This window comes from Rhineura floridana, chromosome 6, assembly GCF_030035675.1.
Source record: "Rhineura floridana isolate rRhiFlo1 chromosome 6, rRhiFlo1.hap2, whole genome shotgun sequence".
Taxonomy (NCBI): Eukaryota; Metazoa; Chordata; class Lepidosauria; order Squamata; family Rhineuridae; genus Rhineura; species Rhineura floridana.
In genome coordinates this window covers 62,491,946-62,519,563 of record NC_084485.1, presented here as the reverse complement: position 1 = coordinate 62,519,563, position 27,618 = coordinate 62,491,946, and the positions used below count along the sequence as shown (strand labels likewise).

At 43.4% G+C, this 27,618-nt stretch overlaps 1 protein-coding gene and 1 long non-coding RNA gene across 10 annotated transcripts in view; one reads left to right on the top strand and one right to left on the bottom strand.

Annotated features, from left to right (window-relative positions):
• The window catches only part of PLXNA2 (plexin A2), a 627,239-nt gene that overhangs the window by 149,177 nt on the left and 450,444 nt on the right, over positions 1-27,618 (bottom strand). For 7 of the 9 annotated variants that reach the window (XM_061632052.1, XM_061632055.1, XM_061632053.1 and 4 more), the window contains one exon: positions 23,071-23,270. In XM_061632052.1, coding sequence (XP_061488036.1) covers positions 23,071-23,270 — 200 coding nt within the window. Of the gene's footprint in view, positions 1-17,928; positions 18,788-22,231; positions 22,479-23,070; positions 23,271-27,618 lie in introns of those variants that run through there. The other 2 variants (XM_061632060.1, XM_061632059.1) reach the window with 2 other exon arrangements.
• On the top strand, positions 811-25,440 carry LOC133387393 (uncharacterized). Its single transcript, XR_009763461.1, has 4 exons — positions 811-983; positions 21,349-21,492; positions 22,326-22,499; positions 25,183-25,440. It is a non-coding gene; the product is annotated as an uncharacterized LOC133387393 (long non-coding RNA).

The following is a 27,618-nucleotide window of genomic DNA, read 5'->3' as shown; positions in this document are numbered from 1 at the left end:
GCAGGCAGCAAAGGCTTAAAGAGTCCAGTTATATAGACCTCTCCAAACATAATAGGACCAGTCCAAAGTCCAGCCAGCTGCCACGTCTTTAGCATCCAAACCAGGAGCTTTTTTTTTTTTAAGATCCTGCTTGTATGTTGATCCAAGGCAAGTAATACATAGTGAACAGAACTCCAGGTTTCTGTTGGTGTTGCCATGCTGGCAAAATACCAACCACACAGTCACTATCTTTTCACTAGCCCAGCTCCTCTGCCTATAATTATTATTTATTTATTACATCTATTTATATCCCACCTTACAGGATACAAATTCTCCCAAGGCACCTTACAAGGAACATCAAACTACAATTTTAAAAACCACAATAAACAATATCAACATATCAGCCATCATCAGGATCCTTCCCACAGGGCACAGGGAGGGAAAAGCACAGGTGGAGCAGGAGATGCTGTGGTGTGTGCATCTCTGGTTGCTGTATATATGCTCTGCTGGACTGGAGCTGAAAAGTGAAATATAAATGATAATTACAATGATCCAGCTGGGATTTGGTTGGTTGAGATAGTCTTTACCCTGCTCCTTCTTTCTCCTGGAATCCTTCCCACAGGACAGTTGATGGAAGACAGTGGGGGAGGGGGGGAGACAGAGAAAGGTCCAGCTGCAGCACCCCTTTGAGGTGACCTTGTGAGGCTGCTTCTGGCTTATCCTCAGCCTGTCTCTTTAAAAGCCTACAGTTCACTCTAATACACAAACTGGTGTACTGCCAAATTGAGCAACTCAGGCAGTAGTTAACACCTTGACAATCCCTCCTCTTAATTTCTAAAAGGGGAGAACAGTACATTTCATGGTGACATGACATTCATCTGGCTGGTCAGAGCTATCTGTCTATCAGATCCCACATGGGTCAAGGGTCCTTAAAAACAAAATGTTTGTTGCCAACATTCTTGCCACCCCCACTGCATTGTTCGTGAGGACAACCCTAGCTTTGTGTGAGTATACCACTCCTAGACTTAGTTTTGGAAAATGTTTTATTTTCTTAAAGCACCCTTCTGTCTTCTTATGTGAGTAGCCCATTAGGCTTCATGCTACGTTTGTGGGATTTGACAGAGAAAATCAAGTTATCTTGGGCTCTGGTGAGAGATGCATGAAAGCTGGATGCTCTCTCTGCCTCCCCTGATAAGTATTTGCCATACACTCACAGGGTTCACTTCTGCCCAGTGAAGAGTGAATGATGGCAGTCCATCCAAGGCCCCCCTTTCATGGCTGGCCTATTCAGAATGGTAGTCATGACATGAGAGGAATAAAGCCTTTCCTCTATAATCTTTGCCTCCCCCCCCTCTCCTGGAATCCTTTCAACAGGACAAGCCATGTGTGTGTGTAGGGATGGGGTTCGCTGCCTAGTTCCGATGCTCTTGTATTCAGATAGTCTGTCGTTCCATCCTGATCCTCCCTTTTTTTGTTCCCACTTGCTTTGGCAGTTGCCGTTTCAATCTGCTGAAGGAACATAACAACAAAAATGATCACGGTGGTTTATTTTGTCCTGTTTATCACACCTACACACTGTTATGAATGCATCAGCTCAGATGAAATTATGAAGATAATTACATAAAATTGGGGGATTTTTTAAAAAAAATCCAGCCACAGCTGCAGCCCACTGCAAGAGATCAGTGCCCATCCAAAAAGATAGCAGACTGAGGAATTCAGTTGGAGCCCAGTACTGTCTGATTTAGCGGATACTCTCCCCCATCCCTGTGTGTGTGTGTGTGTGTAGACTGTCAGCTGGAGAAGGCTCTGGGGTGGCCTTTACTGGCTCCCTTTCTCTCCTGGAATCCTTCCCACAGGTCAGATGATGGTATAACTGCAGTGTACCACACAGAAATTTAGCAGGTGAAGCTTTTCCTAGAACAGAGATAAATGATGGGGTGAAAACCCTAAATTTCTTGTGTCAGGCTGATGTTGAAAGCATAACATCAGTGGTGTCAGAACATGTTTATTAAATATGTCATAGAAATGATTGCTTTGGATATTAGCATCAGCAACCAAATCACAGCTGGATCATTGTAATTATCATCTTTATTTCACTTTTCGGCTCTAATCTAGCAGAACATATGTGCAGCAACCGGTGATGAATAAGCATAGCCCATTTCAAAAAGCTGTAACCCCACTGATGCTTGGTGGTAAGGAGGAGAGAACGGAACTGAATCCAGTCCCCAGCTAGTTGATCACTGGGATCCTTGCTTTTTTTCTTAAAGGATTGTGTCAAGTAGCTATGAATACTGGATTGAGCTGGGGAATCACATGTATAATACCCAGCTGCACATACAATTCCCCATCTAGGTAAGGCCATATATGCAGAGCATGCTTCTATTGCATAGTCCCTAGCTAGATTGGTGTGTTAATGCACAAGATGCTTAGTAATCCTTATTACAGTCATTGTTACCACAAAGGGGAAAGGAAAGAGGGTGTTGTTTTTCTAGGGCAAGTCTCCAACTCATATTTCCATCTAGAAAAGAGACTGAAAATGTGCTGCTTGTGAGTTCTAATCCCAGCTCTGCCAGCATAGCACAATGTTCCAGCTGCTTCTGATATTCAAAATCCTTTACAATCACTGGATAAAAGGAGCTACACAAGGCAAAGTATTACATTATCATCCTGCAGGTATCAGTCAGGAGAGGTATCTATGGGGGACAAATATATATTAGGATACGTTTTCCAAAGGTTCTGCACAAATCCTGTCATCCAAGCTATAAATTACTAATTAAGCATCACAGGGCTTCAGCGAAAATATGAACCACCTTATTTGCCTGCCTAGAAATCATAATAGGATTTTCTGTTAAAAGCATTTCTCCTATAGGACAGTTGCAGAGAAGGATCTGAAAATCCAGAATATATAGGAACATAGGAAACTGTCTTATTCTGAGTCCGACCATTCGTCCATCTAGCTCAGTATTCTCCACACTGACTGGCAGCAGCTTTCCAGGGTTTTGAACAGGAGACATTCCTAGCCCTACTGGGGATTGAACCTGAGAACCTGCAACCCTTGCCCATAATTCCATTATGCTCCTGTACCTCTTATACTCCTCCTGTCATTACTAATATTGCTCAATCTGCTAAGCAAAACAAAAACAGTGCAAAAGAAAGCACTGGCTAAATGGGCCAGGACAATCTTGTGGGTCCTAATGTTGTACTGAAATAGAAACAACACAGGAAATAGAAACAACGCAGAAACTCAAGGCAGTACATTTGGACTGTTCCAAACTCTTGAACAAGCATGACTGCAATGACGAAACTGAGTAATAACCAAACATATGACCACCAGTACCCTATAAGCCAACCAGCACCTCTGCAGCAAAAAAAAAAAAAAGACTGACACACAGATGCCAATGCAGTGCTAGTCATATACCATGAGCCACATTAACACAGACACCACCCCACTGACATTCTCAAGTCCGTACTCCATAAAAGGAAGGAACAGGTGCCATCTACTGTGGTATTTTTGGAATGCTATTCTTACATTTTGTTTCAAGCATGTTATAATATATTCCAAGGTCTCAGAACAGAGAGAGAGGGAGAGAGAGAGAGAAATGTGAAGATAAATAAAATCAATTAATCACAGGTAGGGAAGAATGAGCCCATCATGTCCTGTAATACAAGCCATCTTGAACATAATAGCACTGTATCCGACAAAGAGGAGGGGGAGGGGGAAGCAGAGTTGTAGCCTTTCAAAATCTGTACTAAAACATACCCCTTTTGTTCCATGGTTATATTTGTAGCTGGCTACATCTCGTAGATGAGCCCAGCAGGGGCTTAGCACATCCACAGTGCTAGTTCATCAGCCTGGCATGATCGCTCCTTGTCTCTGTCTTAGCTGATAGTACATTCCAAACCTAATTGTTATCTCAGCAGAGCAACACCATTATTCAGCCTGACACTACTCCCCTCCCCGCAACCCCCTTTAGCTGTTTGTTGCAGTGATGTTATATTAATGAGGCCTGCAAATAAATGAATAGATCAGAGCACTGCTTGTTCATAAGGAAGCTGTTTTTTATTTATTTAATTACTGAGAATGCAGGCAGCAGGGGAAGATTTATGCTGTGAAGGGGGTCATAGGATGGATCCCAATGATGTGCTGTATGGATGGAAAAGATTTCATGTTAACATGCAAGGTATTATTGATTTTTCGTTCATGTAAACAAGTAAAGGTCCCCCTAATCTCCACTCCTCATTGGCTCATTACAATTTTAAAAGCTTATCTCTCCACAGAACTGTTTAAACTTTTTATGGGAAGGGGGGAATCTTTCTCTGACAAAATTTTACCCTCTTCCCCTATTTTTCAGAATGTTCACTTGCAATCCTATACATATTTGAGAGATGGTACAGATTAGTGATTCCAAATGTAGAACCTTGGTTAGGCTATGGGATCATGGTTTGTATCCAACTAAATTCTACTCAGAGTAGACCCACTGAAATTAATGGGCATAACTAACTTTGGTTCATTAATTTTAATGGGTCTATTTTAAGCAGAATATAGTTGGATACAACTCTATGAGCTTCCTATCTTCCCTTCTGGAACACAAACCCTAACCCTTCAGCTGGATGCAGCTGTGATTAACCATTACATCTACAGTGATGTGAATCCATGGTTAGAGCTAACCAGGCTTCCCTGAACAAATTTTAAACCATGGTTTCAAAAACTGGGTTAAATTGGAATCCTAGGTAGCTCTAGCCATGGCTAATGTCATTGCTGGAGTAATGGGCAACTGAAGTTAGACTGGGAGATTCTAAAGTATTTCTTTTAAATTATATGGAATTCATATCTTAATATAATAACATATAGTACAAAATAAGAGTAATAAAAATGCAATCAAAATCAATATGAATATTTTAACAATGTTCTTCAGTCTTCTCTATAGTATTTGTCAGTTAAAGTCCTAGGTCAAATCCAGCATTCATCCTACTTCTGTCCATTATTATTCACTCTTTTCAAGTGCATTGTCAGCCTTTTCCCCCCAGCTTGGGACTTTCCTCTGTCTTGCTGCCAGTGGAAGTTGTATTCCTCTGAAGAAGGAAGAGCCTCCTACTCCCCATCACTTCCAGTCTGTCCCACTCACCTTCTGGGCAGATCACCAGGTTCTCCCAGTGGTGGAACAGCCACTGCACCTGCCAGTCAACACACACACACTGTTCTGCATACACATGTAGCACTGTTGCTCCACAGAGTTGCTGCCATGGACAACCTGAAATGAAGCTTACAGACCATACTCTGGGAACCCCTAGGTTAAACAACTGTGAATGCTACATCTGGCCTGGTTCTCAGGAGTATGAATTGCTCAGTTCAGTGGTATAAACTCTCCAATCAGGCTACATAAACCTGATTGTTTCAGACATAAGCAGCCTCAATGTTAGGCATATGTATACTGAACTTGCTGTATAAATAGCACTTTATTTATTTAAAATATTTATTGTCCACTGTCAAATGATGAGCTACAGATGCTTACATTAAAAAAACTCGGAAACTGTGCGAATGGAAGGCTGTTTAAGAAACCAGTTTTTTTTCTCCACACCCCTCAGCCTCATATATACCCTAAAAAGCCCCTTTAGAGGGACAACAGTCCTCCTGAACAGCGTGGACTATGTCACATGGAAGTGTAGCGCAATCTTGGAAATCACCCAAAATTGGACATAAAGATCTTGCAACAGGAAGAAGTTAGTTGTGCAAGCTACCTTCCACTTGCACAATGACTGGGTATAACTGTTTGGTTGTTGATATAATACAGTAAAGAACTAACAAAAATTTTACACAGCAAAGAAAATGCCATCTCTTAATCCACCACCCAAGTACAGTTTTAACTTGTCACCTAAACCCATCAGTGAGAAAGTCTGGTGTATTTCTCTTGGAATGTGTTTCCTTAATCTAGGTGCAACTACCAAGAAGGCCTTCACTGCACCTCAGATGGTGGGGGAAACAAACCAGATCTCCTGAAGATGATCTGAACAAACTATAAGTTTCATGAGGAAGAAGAAGATCCTTAAGATAGAACAATCCTAGACAACTTAGGGCAAGGGTAGCCAAAATGGTCACCTCCAGATTTTTTGGACTCCAACTCCCATCAACCCGTCAGCATGGTCAACAGTCATGGATGATGGGACTGTAGTCTAAAACATCTGGAAGCCAACCACATTGGTTATCCCTTATTTAGGGCTTCAAAGCTGAAAACAAACTATGAATTACTTCACTGGGGAGCCAAGTAGATACAATATCAGAAGAATAAGCTTTTCTGTTGCAAGTTCCAGTTAAAATGCTTGCTGCTCCATTTAGGAACAGTCCAACCACTTTTCAAAGGCAGCTCCACATAGAATGCATTGCAGTAGTCTAACCTGGACATTAGAAGGGTATAATTGATGCTGATCATATCCTTTTTATTCAGGAGAAGTTGCAGATAGCTTACCATGCTATGCAGGTAACACCAGAGCTTGGAAGTAATTCGTTACAAGTTACTTGTAATTTATTACTTTTTTGAGGAACGAGAGGGTAATTCCTTTACATTTTGATTGTAATAGAATGAGGAGTAATTTTATTACTTTTGAGGAGTAATTGTAATGTTTCCAGCATTACTTTTGGGCATTACTGGGAGGGGAGCGGGGGAAGTCTTCTGCTCCTCTGATTTGTAGATAAGAACATAAGAACATAAGAAGAGCCTGCTGGATCAGGCCAGTGGCCCATCTAGTACAGCATCCTGTTCTCACAGTGGCCAACCAGGTGCCTGGGGGAAGCCCACAAGCAGGACCCGGGTGCAAGAACACTCTCCCCTCCTGAGGCTTCCGGCAACTGGTTTTCAGAAGCATGCTGCCTCTGACTAGGGTGGCACAGCACAGCCATCATGGCTAGTAGCCATTGATAGCCCTGTCCTCCAGGAATTTGTCTAATCTTCTTTTAAAGCCATCCAAGCTGGTGGCCATTACTGCATCTTGTGGGAGCAAATTCCATAGTTTAACTATGCGCTGAGTAAAGAAGTACTTCCTTTTGTCTGTCCTGAATCTTCCAACATTCAGCTTCTTTGAATGTCCACGAGTTCTAGTATTATGAGAGAGGGAGAAGAACTTTTCTCTATCCACTTTCTCAATGCCATGCATAATTTTATACACTTCTATCATGTCTCCTCTGACCCGCCTTTTCTCTAAACTAAAAAGCCCCAAATGCTGCAACCTTTCCTCGTAAGGGAGTCGCTCCATCCCCTTGATCATTCTGGTTGCCCTCTTCTGAACCTTTTCCAACTCTGTAATATCCTTTTTGAGATGAGGCGACCAGAACTGTACACAGTATTCCAAATGCGGCTGCACCATAGATTTATACAACGGCATTATGATATCGGCTGTTTTATTTTCAATACCTTTCCTAATTATTGCTAGCATGGAATTTGCCTTTTTCACAGCTGCCGTACACTGGGTCGACATTTTCATTGTGCTGTCCACTACAACCCCGAGGTCTCTCTCCTGGTCGGTCACCGCCAGTTCAGACCCCATGAGCGTATATGTGAAATTAAGATTTTTTGCTCCAATATGCATAATTTTACACTTGTTTATATTGAATTGCATTTGCCATTTTTCCGCCCATTCACTCAGTTTGGAGAGGTCTTTTTGGAGCAATCCCTTTTTGTTTTAACAACCCTGAACAATTTAGTGTCGTCAGCAAACTTGGCCACTTCACTGCTCACTCCTAATTCTAGGTCATTAATGAACAAGTTGAAAAGTACAGGTCCCAATACCGATCCTTGAGGGACTCCACTTTCTACAGCCCTCCATTGGGAGAACTGTCCGTTTATTCCTACTCTCTGCTTTCTGCTTCTTAACCAATTCCTTATCCACAAGAGGACCTCTCCTCTTATTCCATGACTGCTAAGCTTCCTCAGAAGTCTTTGGTGAGGTACCTTGTCAAACGCTTTTTGAAAGTCTAAGTACACTATGTCCACTGGATCACCTCTATCTATATGCTTGTTGACACTCTCAAAGAATTCTAATAGGTTACTGCGACAGGACTTTCCCTTGCAGAAGCCATGCTGGCTCTGCTTCAGCAAGGCTTGTTCTTCTATGTGCTTAGTTAATCTTGCTTTAATAATACTTCTACCAGTTTTCCAGGGACAGAAGTTAAGCTAACTGGCCTGTAATTTCCGGGATCCCCTCTGGATCCCTTTTTGAAGATTGACGTTACATTTGCCACTTTCCAGTCCTCAGGCACGGAGGAGGACCCGAGGGACAAGTTACATATTTTAGTTAGCAGATCAGCAATTTCACCTTTGAGTTCTTGGAGAACTCTCGGGTGGATGCCATCCAGGCCCGGTGATTTGTCAGTTTTTATATTGTCCATTAAGCCTAGAACTTCCTCTCTCGTTACCACTATTTGTCTTAGTTCCTCAGAATCCCTTCCTGCAAATGTTAGTTCAGGTTCAGGGATCTGCCCTATATCTTCCACTGTGAAGACAGATGCAAAGAATTCATTTAACTTCTCTGCAATCTCCTTATCGTTCTTTAGGACACCTTTGACTCCCTTATCATCCAAGGGTCCAATTGTCTCCCTAGATGGTCTCCTGCTTTGAATGTATTTATAGAATTTTTTGTTGTTGGTTTTTATGTTCTTAGCAATGTGCTCCTCAAATTCTTTTTTAGCATCCCTTATTGTCTTCTTGCATTTCTTTTGCCAGAGTTTGTGTTCTTTTTTATTTTCTTCATTCGGACAAGACTTCCATTTTCTGAAGGAAGACTTTTTGCCTCTAAGAGCTTCCTTGACTTTGCTCGTTAAACATGCTGGCATCTTCTTGGCCCTGGCGGTACCTTTTCTGATCTGCGGTATGCACTCCAGTTGAGCTTCTAATATAGTGTTTTTAAACAACTTCCAAGCATTTTCGAGTGATGTGACCCTCTGGACTTTGTTTTTCAGCTTTCTTTTTACCAATCCCCTCATTTTTGTGAAGTTTCCTCTTTTGAAGTCAAATGTGACCGTGTTGGATTTTCTTGGCAATTGGCCAGTTACATGTATGTTTAATTTAATAGCACTATGGTCACTGCTCCCAATCGGTTCAACAACACTTACATCTCGCACCAGGTCCCGGTCCCCACTGAGGATTAAGTCCAGGGTTGCCGTCCCTCTGGTCGGTTCCATGACCAACTGGTCTAGGGAATAGTCATTTAGAATATCTAGAAACTTTGCTTCGTTGTCATGACTGGAACACATATGCAGCCAGTCTATGTCCGGGTAGTTGAAGTCACCCATTACTACCACATTTCCTAGTTTGGATGCTTCCTCAATTTCATATCTCATCTCAAGGTCTCCCTGAGCATTTTGATCAGGGGGACGATAGATCGTTCCCAGTATTAAGTCCCTCCTGGGGCACGGTATCACCACCCACAACGATTCTGTGGAGGAGTCTGCCTCTTTTGGGGTTTCCAGCTTGCTGGATTCAATGCCTTCTTTCACGTATAGAGCGACTCCGCCACCAATACGTCCTTCCCTGTCCTTCCGATATAGTTTATATCCAGGGATAACCGTATCCCACTGGTTTTCTCCATTCCACCAGGTCTCGGTTATGCTCACTATATCAATGCTCTTCTCTAAGACCAAGCACTCCAGTTCTCCCATCTTGGTTCGGAGGCTCCTAGCATTAGCGTACAGGCACTTGTAAGCAGTGTCTCTCTTCAAGTGTCTTTGGCACTTGTGGTTAGGCCTGTGGTAATTTTGCTCTTCTGAATTTATATCCTGTGCCCCTGCTCTCACAATGCCTACTTCTAGGCCTACCCCTTTTAAAATTTCATCATTTCTTTGGTTTTTATCCCAGGGGGGAGGTTTATTCCGAACCGGACCTTTCTCAGCTCCTGTCGGGTTTCCCCCCTCAGTCAGTTTAAAAGCTGCTCTGCTACCTTTTTAATTTTAAGTGCCAGCAGTCTGGTTCCATTCTGGTTCAAGTGGAGCCCGTCCCTTTTGTACAGGCCCGGTTTGTCCCAAAATGTTCCCCAGTGCCTAACAAATCCAAACCCTTCCACCCGACACCATCGTCTCATCCAGGCATTGAGACTGCGAAGCTGGGCCTGTCTGGCTGGTCCTGCGCGTGGAACTGGTAGCATTTCAGAGAAAGCCACCTTGGAGGTCCTGGCTTTCAGCATCCTACCTAGCAACCTAAATTTTGCTTCCAGGACCTCACGGCTGCATTTCCCCATGTCGTTGGTGCCAACGTGCACCACGACCACTGACTCCTTCCCAGCACTGTCTACCAAGCTATCTAAACGACGGGAGATATCCGCAACCTTCGCACCAGGCAGGCAAAACACCTTGCGGTCTACACGCCCATCACACACCCCACTGTCTATGTTCCTAATGATCGAATCACCCACTACAAGGATCCCTCCACCCCCTGGAGATATATCCTCGGCACGAGAGGATAGCTGCTCATCCCCCAAGGAATGGGTCCCTTCTAAGGGATCGTTTCCCTCTTCCTCAGCTGGATGCTCTCCTTCCCCGAGACCATCGTTCTCCATGATAGCAGGAGAGCTATCATCGTTGGAGTGGGACACAGCTATAACGTCCCTGAAGGCCTCCTCCACAGACCTCTCTGCCTCTCTCAGCTTTTCCAGGTCCGCCACCTTGGCCTCAAGGAAATGAAGTCGTTCCCGGAGAGCCAGGAGCTCATTGCACCGAGAGCACACCCACGACTTCTGTCCAACAGGCAGATAGTCGTACATGCTACAGGCGGTGCAAAACACTGGAAAGCCCCCACACCCCTGCTGGCTTCTTACCTGCATAGTTTTGTTTAAGGTTTATTACGTTAATGGGTTGGAGACTGCGGTTTAGTTGAGGTCAGGGAACAGACAGGCAGAGTGGGGGGCCCTGGCCTCCTTGCCCTGCTGCCAAACTCGCTCTGCTGCTTAACTCGCCTTGACGCTTTGTCAGCTGGGGCCTTGACGCTTCATCAGCTGGGGCTCCCTCTAGCTCGTGGAGCAGGCTCCCTCGCTCAGATGAAAATCATGTGCCTCAAACTGGGCTTCTGCACAGGGTCCCTCTTCCCTCGTGCTCTGTGGGTGTTTAGGAGGCGACGAGGGAGGAGGTGGAGAGTGAGATAGGGTGGAGTGGAGAAAACAATTGTTTTAAAAATGAATGGTGAAGAATGTGAAGAATGGAGTGGAGGGAAAACGGAGCCAGAGGGCAAGAACATGGTAAAGGAGGAGAAGGAGGCAGCAGCAGAATGGAGGTAAAGAACTGTGGAGGTGAAAGATGATGTGTGGATGTGTGTGTGTGCGTGTGAATACTGTGTTTGCATTTGGGACACAAAGTGGCCTCCATCACCCGCTCTGGCTACTGCGCTGTATTTTTTGTATATTTAAAGTATCTTAACTTTTTTGCATCTCAGGGGAAAATCTTTGCTTGGGTGAGTGTCTCTTAGTGGCAGGGCAGGGTCTGGGAGAGTGATTATGCTTGCTGGCTGAGTGGGGGGGAGTTGCACTTGGTTTGACATGCAAAGATCTGAGAATTGGCCTCTGCCTCCCTCCCCACCTCCCTTACCAGCGGAGAGACCACCATTGCTATCTTTCGGCTAAAAAGAATTATTCTACTACCTATTTATGTGTGTGTTTATTTTTAATGTTGTTTTAGGCTACTTAGATGTGCAGCAGCCAAGGCCAGCACCTTGTAGGCTTTTTTAAAAAAAAGTAACTGAAATGTAATTGTACTGATTACTTTTGAGAAAAAGTAAAGTAATCAGTTACTTTCAGATCAATTGTAACGGTAATTACTATTTTTGAGGCCATGAAATTGTAACTGTGATTTATTACTTTTTAAAAGTAACCTTCCAAGCTCTGGTTAACACATATCCCTGGCCACCACAACCATCTAGGCATTCAGGAGCCAGAACAGATCCAGAAATAATCCCAAACTGCAAATCTGATCCTAAAACTGTAGCTGTAAAAGCTGTAGCTTTCAAGTGCAGATTTACCAAGATGTGGGTGCTCATTAGGGACGTGCTAGAATTCTGTCCAATTTGGATTTGGTACTGAATTTTCCATAAATTCACTTATTCTCAATCACTGAGGATTGGATTTTAATGTAGTGAATTTCCATGGCCATTTTTGAAAACATTGATTTTAAGAATGATAATTTATCAATATTTCATTTTACAATATCAATATTTCCTTCAAAATATCAATATTTTCCTTTAAAATATTGATATTAATATTAATATTTTTTCCAAGTGAAAAAAACCCATAGATTGGTAAAAGCAGCAGCTAGCGGATACAGCACAAACTCAAACCGATGTTAGCCTGTTAGGTTGATGGAATGCTTTTGAACTGGCACAGGCAAACGGATCCCATCCCTAGTGATCACACTGCCCTACCCCAGCCAGACACTACCAGCAAACACACTGAACTGGGCTATCAGGTTTCCCCCCATGGATATCTTTGACACAAATTACTATCTGCCATTGACAATGAGAGTTGATGAAGAGGAGTGACCTAAAATATTCCTAAATCTAATCTGAATGCCCTTTTACAAAGATGAGTTCTGTTCTTTTCCTCCTAGACAACCAAACCAATGATACTATTTTTCTTATCTGGTGGGGGGGGTTGTTTTCCAAAACAGGGGATAAATTTTCTTCTCTGCACATGAAGTCCTGAGTGCAACCTGAAATCTGCCTAATGCCTAGTAGATCCCAATCCAATTAACAGTGCAATCTGATACATGTCTCCTCAGTAACAAGTTCCATTATTTTTAGGGGGTTGAATCCTGTGAAGACATTGCGAGAGCAGAATGACTTCTGCTCAAGCAACAGAACTTTGCACCCTCCCTCTCCCCCCTGTGCACCCCCACACTCCCACTCTGAATCTGCTCTGAAGGGTTGGGGAACTCACAGAGCAGATTTGGGGTATGGGGGGCATGAGGGAGAAGGAACGAAAATTCTGTTGTGGGAGCAGAAGGTGTTCCGCTCATGGAATGACTTTGTTGGATACAACCCTGTGGGTCTTACTCCCAGGTAAGGGTATACAGGATCACAGGTCAGTGGAGTTTTTTCTAAGCAGAGCATACAGGCTTGCATTGTTAGTCTCCACATTCTTAAGACTATCACTAAATGCATACTAGTGGCTTCAACCAGCTCTCTCTCCACACTCTCTTTTGATTAATATTTGGTCTGATGGAGAGTTCGAGAGAATTTGACAGTTTGCTCACCATTTTGTGACATTGTGGTTAGTTCTAATAAAGTATTGCTTGACTGTGGATTTTGAAATATTACCTCAAAGTCTCTAGGGATAATGGCAGAGAAACAACTTGGCCAGTATTTGCTATTAGATGTTTCTTTGTTGGTCAACAAATTACTTTTGCCCTCTGTTTTGCTCAAGGGAAAAAAAAGAATTTCTGATTTCTGAAAATGTTACTCTGTCTGAACGGTTTAGTGGGAAAGGGAAACTGTTCTAAGACCCTTTTTTTGCTCCTGGTGACTTACAAACTTCCAGCTCTTTGCATAAAATGCAGAAATCTTTGTGGGAATAGCAACCTTAAAATGCTGAGAAGGCAAGTTTATTTATAGAAGGGCTTGAAGTTTTGATTAAAAAATGAAAAATAAGCTCCCTTGGGATGAAAATAAAATCCACAGAGCCTATCAGGTTGGCAGAATGGGTGGGTCTTAGTGTCACATAGAATCAAGCTGAAAGAGAGAAGCATTGCTTGGTTTCTAACGGCTGTAGAAAGAAGATGAAAAATTCAGTCCTAGGCAGAGAGCCAGCATAGCGTCTGTGCTTTACTTACATTCTATTGAAAACTAACAGCTTTGGCTAACAAATCACCAAAAACCTAGTGAACACGGAATACCAAAGTTGGCTGCATATCCTTTCACACTTGTTTGCATGTTTTAGTTTCAGAGCAACCACAGAAAAACATAGCTTTGTAGTCCCAGGCTTTGTAGAGGGAAAGATTTGCAGTACTATTTTTCAATAATCACCTACAAAGGCAGTATTCATTTTAATAGTGATCTGAGCTTTATGCTGGTGTGAATGTCTGCCTATTTGTTTTGTCATGGATTTTAAAAAGCCACTGGTTATGCTTGTTACATCAGCCAGCCAGCCATATAAAGTGTATGTTAACATAATTACCTGGATCCTGGCATTATTATATTATTATCTCATTCTGTCTCTTAATATTGCTATAATTTTATCACTATTTTATTATTCTTTAATTATAACTTCCTTTGAGAACAACAAGAGCATATATAACAAAGACTGAACCATTTTGCTTGTGAACAGTAGTGGCTGCTGCCCATTGGGACTGGTAGGGCAGAAGACGGGGAGACCAACAGTAGGTAGAACCAGAGCCAATGACAGGCAGAGCCACTTCCTGATTGGTTGTAAGAAAGCAGGCAGATGGGAGCTGGCTGAGCTGGTGGGGTAGCACCCATTTACCCTAATGGACCAGCCTCCATTGCTTACATAACTGACAAACAACTGAATTAAACACGACCAATCAGGAAGTCCTAAGTCATCAGTTGCCACTTGCACACAAACTCCTAGAGCTCTCAGTGAGCCTTCCCTGAAACAAAATTTACACCAGTATTCGGGGTAGCATTTCTCTCTGAGAATGCACTTGATCCACATCCCCCACTCATTTTGGTCTCTCATGCTTATATTCCCCACAAAGCATTGCTTTCACAAATCAGTCACTTCAAGGAGAATCATAGTAGATTATTCTTGAACTCTTCCTCCCATTTTAGTAACCTTGGCATATGTGCCTCAGTTCCATGTAAAGATCTAAATTTTGTCACAGTTACTTCTTCAGTCCCCACTTCCAGCAATGGCAAAATAAGTACTACAGATCAGCCTCCCAACCCTGATGCCCTCTGGATGCTTTGGAGTACAACTTTCATCATCCCTGGCTGGGACTGATGGGAGTTGTAGTCCAAATATTTCGAAGGGCACCAAATTGGGGAAGGCTGCTGTAGAAGTTGCTGGATCATATTCAAGAAAGTGGAATTACACTGATGAGGCTTTCAAGCAGGGGCGTCACTAGGGCGGTGCAGCGGGTGCAGGCCGCACCGGGTGACACCACAAGATGGGGGTGACACCACGAGCCGCCCCCCGCCCTAGGCACCGCCGCCGGGAAGTGGCAGGCACGGCCAAGGAGGAGAGAGAGAGAGAGATCAGGAGCAAGCGTGGCGACTGCCCTCTTCCCTCAGCGCCTGTCCTGCCGCCTCACACGCTGGCTCCTTCACACTCCCTCGAGCTAGATTTGCTCTCAAATTGAGTGACAAATGTGAGAGCAAGCAGCTCCTCCGGTGGAGGAAAAGGTCAACAGAACTCTAATGGTTAATGGGCCAAAGGGGTAGGGTGGTCCTTAGACTCCAAAACACTTCCGGTTCCCAAACGAGAGCAGCAATGCGGAAGGGTGCCAGTCCAAAGAAACACAAGGAAGGGGGATGAAAGAGGTATGACGGCAATGAAACCAGTTCCAGCCTCCGAATGAGGACCGGAAGGCTGCATGTCTTCCACCGCTTTTCTGAGTCTCTGGTCGTTGCACCTCCCTGTTCCAGCCTAGTCAGTTTCCTTCGCAAAGAAGGTGGGAAAAGCAGGGACGGAGGAGGGGGGGAATAAACTCCCAGGCTCCACCCCTTTTAAGAACCTGAGGGCTTCTCCGTGCAATCAACTCCAATCCAATGTCATGCAAAACAGAGCCCAAACTCCATTGCTTCCATTGCCTGGTTTTCTTGCAACCTCCAGATTTTTTGGGGGGGGGATTGTCCTGGTGCAGAGTAGTCTCTGAATACCAGTTGCTGGGAATGTCATTTGGGGGTGAGTGTTGCTGTTGCCCTCGAGGCCTGCTTTCAGGCTTCCCAGTGGGACCTCTGGTTGGCCACTGAGGGCACGATGCTGGGGTCTTGGCCTGACCCAGCAGCCAGGCTCCTCTGATGTTATGAGAGGGGTTGGTCTAGGGCTGGCACCAGACTTTTGGGGGGCTGTGAGCCCAGGGCCAGTAATGGCCCCCACGAACACCTGCCTCCAACAAGGCCAAGGCCCGCCCTTTCTCTGCCCCTGCTTTGACATCGAGGCTGCTCACCCCCTTCCACCCCCTGGATACACTTCAGCAGTGTACAGGTGGTGGCTCTTTTGAATGGGGGCTCACCATTTGAGGAACAAAACAAAGCTCATTAGAAGAGCACCTCCTTGGATGCAGAAGGGCCCAGGTTCGATCGCCATCATTTCTGGGAAAGACCCCCTGCCTGAAATCTTGGAGAGCTGCTGCCAATCAGGGCAGACAATACCGAACTAGATGAACCAATGATCCTCAGTCTAAAGCAGCTTCCTGCATTTCAAGGTTTTTGTTGTTATGTGCCTTCAAGTCGATTATGACTTATGGCAACCCTATGAATAAGCAACCTCCAGTAACATCTGTTGTAAACCGCCCTGTTCAGATCTTGTAAGTTCAGGTCTGCGGCTTCCTTTATGGAATCAATCCATCTCTTGTTTGTTCTTCCTCTTTTTCTACTCCCTTCTGTTTTTCCCAGCATTATTGTCTTTTCTAGTGAATCATGTCTTCTCATGATGTGTCCAAAGTATGATAACCTCAGTTTCATCATTTTAGCTTCTAGTGATAATTCTGGTTTAATTTGTTCTAACACCCAATTATTTGTCTTTTTTGTAGTATGTGCAAAGTTCTCCAACACCACATTTCAAATAAGCTGATTTTTCTCTTATCCATGTTTTTCACTGTTCAACTTTCACATCCATACATAGAGATCAGGAATACCATGGTCTGAATGATCCTGACTTTAGTGTTCAGTGATACATATTTGCATGTGAGTTCTCCAATAGCTGCCCTCCCCAGTCCTAGCCTAATTTCTTGACGATTGTCTCCATTTTGGTTAATGACTGTGCCAAGGTATTGATAATCCTTGACAAGTTCAGTGTCCTCATTGTCAACTTTAAAGTAGGGAAGGGCTAAGCTGGGGTTGAGGGAGGGGAGATTTGCTGCTCCCTCCCACCTTGCAATCCTGTGCATGTTTACTCAGAAGTAAATCCCACCCTGTTGAATGGGGCTTACCTACTAGGACTGGCGTCAGTTTTGCTGAGACAGCATCTCGGCATTGCACCTGCACTCTTTCCCCACTCACTTCTCCCTGCCTCCCATCACATCTGTGGTTCCCACTGGCCCTCAGAATTATCCCCAGGCCAGCAGAACAGTGAGTGCTTTTCTACCCTATATCTCAGTGGTAGGCTGAGCATGTGCTTTGCATGCAGAAGGTCCTGGGTTCAATCTTTTGCATGTCCTTGTGAAAGGGAAAAATGTTCTAGGTTGTTTGTGTGACGATCCCACAGCTGGCTCTGTGTGTGTGTGTGTGTGTGTGTGTATGTGCTATTACATTCAGTAATATACGGGAATTACAATTTACGAGTAACATTAGTACAAAAAACATTACTAAGGATTCTGTATGGTCTGGTATGGGAGGAGGTCCATGTAGGTGACACCATGAGTTACCGCACCGGGTGACACCAAACCTAGTGACGCCACTGCTTTCAAGTGCTGACTGGTGCTTCTGTGTGCCATCTAAACAGCATGTGCTTTCACAAGGGGTCCAAGTTAGGATTTGAGGATGATGGAGTGAAGTTGAGATTCCCCAACTTAGAATAAATAAATGCCATTTCTTGTCAAAAAGTAATAAACTGGAGTGCAAAGAATTTTTTTTTTTAAAAAAAATAACCCACAGAGAGGGTGAGAAGTGATTCAGAACAAGTTAATGAGGAATACAGGAAAGTAGGGACTATCTAGCCATTTCATTAGTCACTGTTCTGCAGAATTTATTTATTTATTTCATTAAACTTATAGACCGGCCCATAGCTGAAGCTCTCTGGGCGGTTCACAAGACAAGAAATAGCGAAGTACAAGACATGTATCAATATAAAACATATAAAAAGTTAAAAATTATTAAAAAATTAAAACAATGTCAGCGTATACTAAACATATTTAATTAAAATTAAAAAGCCTGGGTGAAAAGAAAAGTTTTGACCTGGCGCCGAAAATATATTAACGATGGCGCCAGGCGTATTTCCTCCGGGAGATCGTTCCACAGTTCGGGGGCCACCACAGAAAAGGCCCTTTTCCGCATTGCCATCCTCCGAGCTTCCCTTTGAGTAGGAACTCGGAGGAGGGTCTTTGATGATGAACGTAGTGTACGGGCAGGTTCATAACGGGGGAGGCGTTCCAACAGGTATTGTGGTCCTATGCCGTGTAAGGCTTTATAGGTCAAAACCAGCACTTTGAACCGGGCCCGGAAACAAATAGGCAGCCAGTGCAAGCGGGCCAGAGTCGGTGTTATATGGTCGGACCGTCTGGTCCCCGTTAACAATCTGGCCGCTGCATTCTGCACAAGCTGCAGTTTCCGAACTGTCTTCAGAGGCAGCCCCACATAGAGCGCATTGCAGTAATCTAATTTCGAGGTTACCAGCGCATGAACTACTGAAGCGAGGTTCTCTCTGTCCAGATAGGGGCGCAGCTGGGCCACCAGCCGAAGCTGGTAGAAAGCACCCCGTGCCACAGAGGCTATCTGAGCCTCAAGTGACAGGGATGGATCTAAAAGAACTCCCAAGCTACGAACCCGTTCCTTCAGGGGGAGTGCAACCCCATCCAGAACAGGTCGAACATCCCCCATCCCGTCAGGAGAACCACCCACCAGCAGCATCTCAGTCATATCTGGATTAAGTCTCAGTTTGTTGGCTCTCATCCAGTCCATTGTCGCAGCTAGACATCGGTTCAGCACGCCGACAGGCTCACCTGAAAAAGATGAAAAGGAGAAATAGAGCTGCGTGTCATCAGCATACTGATGGCAACGCACTCCAAAACTCCTGATGACTGCACCCAACGGCTTCATATAGATATTAAAAAGCATGGGGGACAGAACTGACCCCTGTGGGACTCCATATTGGAGATCCCAGGGTGCCGAGCAATGCTCCCCAAGCACTACCCTCTGGAGACGACCCACCAAATAGGAGCGGAACCACTGCCACGCAGTACCGCCCACTCCCAGATCAGTGAGTCGTCCCAGAAGGATACCATGAGACAAAAAGCAACATCTTGCCATATTTACTGAGAACTCCATTGCCAATTGTTCTTTGTAATGGTGCTGCAAGTCCCCATCTTCACTACTCCTGTTTGTTTGCATAAATTCTCAGCTCCTCAGCTCTGAACTCTCTCTCTCTCTTTTCTTTAGCTTTCAAGAGTTTTGACTCATCTACTAATCTGTTTCTGCACACTGCACACTATGTGTCACACTGTGGTCACAATTAGGGATGGGGAGATTATCCGCTAAACAGTGATGGATTTCAACTTAATCTGACCGTCTGCTGTCTTTTCGGACCAGCACTGATTTCTTGAGGTGGGTCATGGCTGTCACTGGCATGGATTTTTCCGTTCCAAATTTTACGTTATTATATTCCTAATTGGCTGTCCTCTAAATTGATGCATTCTTAACAGCTGCCTAGGTGATAATGATCACCATTTACATCCATTAAAAATGTAAATGTACTGCCTTCAAGTTGATTCCGACTTATGGGGACCCTATGAATAGGGTTTTCATGAGGCTGAGAGGCAGTGATTGGCCCAAGGTCACCCAATGAGCTTCATAGCTATGTGGGGATTCGAACCCAGGTCTCCCAGGTTGTAGTCCAATGCCTTAACCACTACACCACACTAGCTCTCTATGTCCATTAACCTCCCTCCAATTTTCTCTTTGTTTTGTTAATTCTCAGATTTCTTTAGGATCTTGTAAAGAATCAAAGAAATAAAAATACAAGGTAGTGGTGCTGCTGTGCTGACAAAGTAATTCAAGAGGGGCAATTCAGATTAGGAAATGGGGGGACATAATCCCCTTCCTCACAGTGGCTCCACTACAAATACAATAATATGGAAGAGAGAGGCAGAAGGCCGTAACAGAGTTGATGTGGGAAATCCATGTTCAGAAGCTGCTGTGCTGCATGTGTGCACATACTTTTGTCTCTGTTTTGCAAACTCCTCTTCCATGTCTCTTTCAGCTATCTCCTCTCTAATGCATTTGTGATTTGTGGTAAGATTCCTTGCCATAAAGTACTAAATAATATGCATAACTTGCCCTTATTTTACTTTCTATTAATTTTTATTTATTTATTGCATTTCTATTCCATCTTTTGTCCAAAGAGCTCAAGGTGGCAAATAAACATGGTTCTCACCCTCCCGATTTTATCCTCACAACAACCCTGTGAGGTGGGCTAGGGTGTGAGAGATTGACTGGCCCAAGGTTGCCTAGTGTGCTTCATGGCTGAGCAGTGAATTGAACCCTGGTCTTCCAGGTTCCAGTCTGACACTTTAACCACTACAACACACTGCTCTCCAGTGAAGAGTAAAATGAAGATACGTTAGAACTTAGAACACACAATGGATTTTCACAAAACTAATGAAAATACCTCCTCATGTATATTTAATATAGGCTGCATTCAGATGTGGGAATTACTGCATTATTTTTCCTGATTATAATGGTAGCACTTCTGTTCCAATTTCTAATGTACCTTTCACACTACAGTACCCACTGTGTTATGGAAAGGTGTTTTTTTTATCAATATACTGCCATGTCACATTAGATTTAATTCACACCAGTGGACATGACGTGACACAACAGCAGGTGTCATTGGACATGTTGCCACCCCCCACTCTTTATATTCATGTGTGCTTATGTATGCCAGAATACTATCCCAAATTTTGTTACATGACCAGCAAGGGTGTGATCCCAAGAAAACTCCTGGGAAAATAATATGCCAAACTCCTGCGATTTTCTGGGTTTCAAAACTTGCAAATGTTTTTTTTCTGAAAGAAATTAACATGGAAATGAGCGATAAGGTACTGCTATATTCTGCTAGATTTTCAGAAGTGGCTTTTATGTCATGTGAAAGATCAAATAAAATGTAGAAATTATCAGGTAAGGAATTGTCGGGAAAATGGAATAAAGTGCTGTGTGAATGCACCCATAATCTAAACCATACAAAGGAAAAAAATTAAGTATGTCTTTGAAGGGAGGGATTAAGGTCATAAATACAACCTTTAGACCAAAATGCAAATTCTAAAACTGCTATCAGTCAGCCATTCTTTATTTGATTTTCATCCCTGAAATTTGGCGAGGCCATATCCCTGATTAAGTAAATTCTCAATGCCAAAGTTTATAATCATAGGGCAATCATGAACTGTACTTTCTGACTTTATAACAATAACACTAAAAACCAGGTTACCAGACTTAGGCACTCCCACAGTTTTGTACTGAGGCTGATATTGAATCTGGCTCTTTTTTTATACTTTTTTTTTTTTTACAGAGCTCTTTAGCCAAATATTTGTCTCCCAGATTGGCTTACAAAGATCAACAGTACTACAGTCCCTGCCAGAATCTTTTCCTGTAACTAATTCTGCCTTATATTTAAGCATTCACCTAGTAGCCATAGGCAAGATATTGCATACAGGTAAGCATATTTAATTCCATGCAGACAAGTGAATGGCTTTGTAGAGGAGGCAGGGAACACCCCATCACTCCTCTACGACTAGCACAGCAACTAAGCAGGCTGCCAAGGAGGGAGGGAAACCCCCTATTCCATGCAGTGAGCTGCTAGAGGAGGGACAGAGCTCTCAGCCCCTCAGTTCCCGTCAGGCTAGTAAAATTGTTTGCAGACTAGTAATTTTTTGTTGCCTTGTTTACAAGACTGAACTAATTCTGTATGCTCTCTGGTGCTATACACTGCATCTGAACCAGAGTATTAAGAATGCTTAAGTGGTAAGTCATGTCCCCCCTATATTTAACTTTGTATAGTTACAAACTCTGGCACTGCTCTAAGGTTTTCTCTTATAAGTGATACAATTTGGAAATTTGGAAACAGCAGTACATTGCATCCAAGGTATAAATATCAACGTAATGGATAAAGGAAGCTCAGTACCAGAGATCAGCAACCCAAGGGATCAGTGGTTTGCTCAGTATGTAGTCTTAAACTCAACACTGAAAGCTACTGCTAGCATTGCCAGTTTCTACCAATGATAGCTTTAGAATAAACAAAGTTTTCACAAGACTATTGCCCCTGTACTGGCCTACAATCCAGACGAATCAATTACTGCCTAATTACTTCCATGTTTTAATTAGTGTGCCTGCCAAAGGGCAGAAGGGAGATCTCCATACTGATGGGTGAGCTTGACAACCAAGAGTGGGTGATCAAGGCCAGTAAAAGTGCACATTGGTCATGCATCAAAGATGCTATCGAATTAATTTAATAGGAAATCACATGCCACTTTATTTGTTTCCCTTTAGTGTAATAGGGGAGAATGTGTTACATCAGGACAAGTCAGGTGGAGCCCGGAACAGGCAGCTCCTAAGCATACAGAAGTAGAATTAAGCAGTGGTGCTGCTAAATCGAGGGGCGCTGGGCTCAGGCTGCCTTCTGTGGAGTTCCCACATGACCACCTGCAGGGGGAGACCGATCAGGTAAGCAGAGAGGAGGCAGACAAACGGTGTCTTTTGTAAAAACTTTCTGTAAAGGTTCTTCCTTTATTTATTTTGGGTGTTTAAATACCTGGGCAGCTAACATAATCAAATTCTCAAATAATACAGAAAATGGGGGGAAATCATAAAAAATGTAGTATCAGCCTAAAATCTCATGGCAGAATTAAAATGGATTTAAACTGGGCAATAAAAAAGATTGAAAGACCTGAAAGTGTAAAAGGGTATTTGCCTAATGCTGAAAGGACATCAAACAAGGCACCAGGTGAGTCTCTCTGCAGAGGGCATTCCAGAGTCAGGGGGCCACAGCTGAAAAGGGCCTGTTCCCCATAGCCATCCACTGCACCTCACCTGACAAGGGCACATGGATAAGGGTCTTTGGTGAAGATCTCAAAGTTTAGGGAGGTAGATGCCGATGATTACACATTACTGACATATGCATATTAAGGTAATTGTAATGTACAAAAACAGTTTGGAATAAAAATAGACAAAGCAAGCAAACAAGCAAATAATTGAATGGAATGGGGGGAAATACTATCTATCTGGATATCATTACCTCAGTGATTCGTGGGTTGGAGCATTTAACATTCCTGCTTGACCAGTCGAGCCACCTTCCCCATCCACCAATAGGAGAGGGGCAGTGCTGATGCAGAGTGCACCTGCCTTCTCCAGTGCACCAGCCACACTCAAATTTCTGATCTGCTTTCAGGCACAACCCACAGCTTTCACGTTGAGCTGCACATTTGTACAGATGAACTGTGGAGACAGAGATTGGGAGCATGAGCAGAGAGTGGGAGACAGTGCACACCTGGCCAAATCAAATGAGATACATGCACACACATTGCAGGAAGGTGTAAACTGAAGCTAGTACTGACTCTGGTATACAACTGCCTACCAGCTGAAATTGTCATCTTGGGCTTTTTACTGGGTGTCCTCATCTGCCAAGGTTAGGTAGGTGGCTACTAGAAAGAGGGCCTTTTCTGTGGTTGTGCCCTGACTATGCAACTCCTTCCCAAGGGAGACCTGCCTGGCTTTTTCATCAGAATTCTTTAGCCATCAGGCAAAGTTAGTCCTATGTACTCAAGCTTTGGGTGGGTAAATGGATTTATTTCATTTGCTGCTTTTTTGTGTGGGAGTTTGTTGGGATTGCTTTGTCAGTTGCTGACTATCAAACTGTTCCTTCTATTGTTGCCATTTATGTATAATGGCATTCTCTCTGATTTAATATGCTAGGTTATTGTTACATAGATGTTCTTATGAGATTTTGTTAAGCTATCATAAATGCCAATTATTAAAGAAAAGCAGCACACAACTAAAATGGATGAATGAGTAAGGACTTATCCAGATTGGATTTCGAAGGACCAATAAGTATCTTTAGGCACCTGACCTGAACATGCATGGGCAAAAAGAGTGTAAGGGAGACATGTATCACCACCCCCACCCCTGACCTTTGTTGTATTTAATGTGAAGGTCTGGAGAGGGCTTGCAAACATGTTCAGCTGAATGTTCTTAGAAGCCTTCCTATGACTGGGAACCCTGTCTTGTCCAGATTCCCAATTGTGAGGAGGCTTCTAAACATGTTCAGCCAAACTTGCTTAGAACTCCCACTCAGACCTACCCATCCAGAAGTTGGGGGCAGGCATGCCAGGAACACATGGGGACACTGAGGTGGAGCTGTTAATAGTTTTTGCCCTCACTTGTTCAGGCTGAATGCATGACGAGGATTTGAATATGTAGTCCAGACCATTAAGGACAGCCTGCATGTAAGTTGAGCCCATCACCATTTCTTGGCTGGGTTATGCCGTCCTAGTTGTGTAAAACAGAAACAACTTTCCTGGGTACAAAAGTACCTGGGGATGGCAAAATGCTGCAACCCAGCCATGAAACAAAAGGCACCTCTATCATTAGGCTGGTCTGAGGCTAAGAGAGTTTCTTTGGCTGGGTAGGTTCTGAACCCCGGCCAAAGTGAAGAGTGGAACTCACAGCCATCTGCTCCAATCACTGTGCATATCTCTGAATCTGGGTTTTAAAAATCAAGGCAGCATTAAGGTATACTACGTTGCCAGCGTAAGAAAAAACACAGTTTAAACAAGGGTGAAAAGATTACTGAATAAACTTCTCTCTGATTTAGTTGCTCACTCTCCAGATATTAGTAAATAGTACCAGCCAGGATGTAACCAAATGCATAACTGAAGAACTATGAGCAAGGTCAAGGAAGGCCCTTGCTTGCATGCAAGAGTTTGGACAATGGGGGCATATAAACTCTTCTTCCTGTTGAACCTTTCCGCAGATGTTCTTAGATATTATTTCTCCCATGCTTGATTTGGATGACAGCCTTCAAAATCTCCTTGTTTAGTTTCCTCCACTGATTTCAACCAAGAAAGACTTCATTGAAAACAATGTATCCATTTCCAGGGAGCCTGGCAGGACTTCCAATATATCAGGTTCCACAGTAAACTTCAAAAGCACTTGAAAGCAAAACATTGCTCAGATGGAAACAAATGGCAACCCATTAAATGGATGTCCTTGCTGCTGTAAAACCAGTTTCTTTAATGGGTATTCATTTCATGGATCAAACCTGCTGTTTTCACAGGGCTTATTTTGGTCAGAACTGCCATAGATTTGTGTCATATAATAACTGACCCTGGTACCATGTGTATTTTTTTAGACATATCACCTGTATCAGCAGTTGCCATTAAACATGTGTAGTAGATTCAACTAGCCAAGGCTGCAATACTACACATACTTCGCTGGAAGCTTACTTCTGAGTAGATATACATAGGATTGCACTGTGAATCTGACTGCTTTCTCCAACCAAAGCTGACAATTTTCAATCAACCCAAGTCATGTATACATGCCTTTTGGATTGTTCAATCTAATTGCCGACCTATGTTTGGAAGCCCTCATTTTTGTAAGACTTTCAAATAAAGAGAGATTCATGATCTGAAGATGTATTGGATCAATTATATTATTTATTATGAGACTTTGCTGCAGCATATAACTACACAGAATAAAGGAAGGACCATTATTTAGCTTTATACCAAACTAAATAATGTCCAAAGTACCCTTCATACATTCTTTCCACAATGGGGGACAGCAGGGCTGAAATATTGTGATGTGAATGTGTAAATATATTAGGGGGAAGAGATACTGTATTCACCTACCACAATTAAGAAAATCATGTCCTAGTAGAAACTTGTACTAATTTTAAAATGTACTTGTGAGTTCATCTGTGACTCACTGGCTTCTCCCTGGTCCTTTTTGCTGCTGCGCTATGCTAAGCCATAGTTTGGTTTACCATGTCATATGAACTCGGGCTTTGGGATTTAAGGAGAAAACTCAGAAATCCTGGTTCGATTATAAGGTGAGCCCAACTAATCTATGAAGTTTGGGCTTGGCTCATAAAATATTTTCTGCCATTCTCCTCCCCTTGCCCCCCCTTGCAAGAAGGAGGGCGGGCAACAAGAAAGGCCCTGTAGGCTTCATTCATGATCCTGAATGCTCCTGAGCAGTACCAGCCAGTGGGGCTGCGCGGGTGGGGCAAGGTTGCTTTCCCAGCTTCCCAACACAATGCCGCTACTGGTTATTGAGAAGGGGATGAGCAAGGCAGCGGGAAGCTTGGCACAATGTAGTGCAGGTGCCGGTCTGATACTCCCACTGCTGCACCTGTGACATGCCAACCTTCCTGCTACCTTACCCCCCCTCCTTGTAAACAACAGCAATGGACAGTGTTGGGAAGGTAGGAGAGCAATGCAGTCTCACATAGTCCTGCTGGCCGCTGCTGCTCCCAAGGATGTTCAAGAACATCCTTTCCTTCCAGAGTGCAAGAGAGAGTTGTAGTTTCCAGTGCTTCCAGTTGATACATTCTGGAGACATTATAAACTACATATCCTATGAATCCTGACAAGAATGAACTTCCCTGCCAATATAGACTCCTGCAAAACCTTTTTACCAGAGGCATAAGTGAACACCATGAGTGATATCTTTACCTAATAGCCTTCAACTCTCTGGGAAAAAAACCTATTTGTCTGTCTCTAGCCTGACAACTTTATAATGTTAAGCAGAAGGGACTCTGTTGCCAGTTATAATCAGACCTATAGGAGGTTAAGGATGTCACACCTCAAGTGAGTCCTGGAGACTGACAAATCCCATTAAACCCAACGGATAGATCATAAAGGAAGCATACAGGACAATATAAGGCAGCATTGCATTGCAAAACATACACACACACACCCTTGTAAGCCTATTACCCTCAGACCTCTCTAAGGCTGATTTTAAAGCCTTATAACCCTCTTACCTTTGAGGATCTGTGGCTGAGCTTAGAGCTCAACGTATGTACTATGGCAGGCTGAGAGATTCACTTTTCAACATGTTAATTCCAGATTCCACCCACCCCAGCCCACTCAAAAAGCCATTAAGAAGAAATAGTGTAAAAGGAATCTTGAGGCACCTGCATATTTCTATCCCATTTATGTTTATGCCTATTTGATCTTAAGATGATCACCCTGCCACCCCTTGAGACTCAAATTTCACCTTGTTTCCTGAGGGGAGGCCCTGAGTCATGCCTTGCTTTTCGCTCAGGACATGGAATAGTTTTCCCTGGTCATTTTCAGACAACCTGTTTATTAAGCATTCATCCTGATGTGCACAAAGTTTGCAGGCAGGCTAGGCAATGTCGGCTATTTATTGAGCATTTGTTCGGGGGGAGGTTAGATAATGTTGCATCCAGCAAAGGTTATCCTACACTTCCAAGTGAATTTTCCCATCACTTTCATTATCGCAAAAAATTGGGAGGAAGTGGGTTTGTTGTGCAAGACCACCTGATCAACTTTAATTACGCAACCTGAATTTGCTGGTATGTGACTGAATCCTACTTAAATATAGCAACAGTCTGAAAGTGTCCTAATGATCTTTGTGGAACGCTACTGCATGGGAAATTCATGTGATATGCCTATTGTCACTGAGGCAGTTGTAAAACCCTTTTTGCTTTTGCCAGTCTAATAGCATGGATTAGATCTACAGCATGGGTTGTATTGGCTCTGTTTTGGTTTTTTAGGCTTTAAAATGTTATTTCATTATATGCAGCTTTGAATAGCACAAAAAT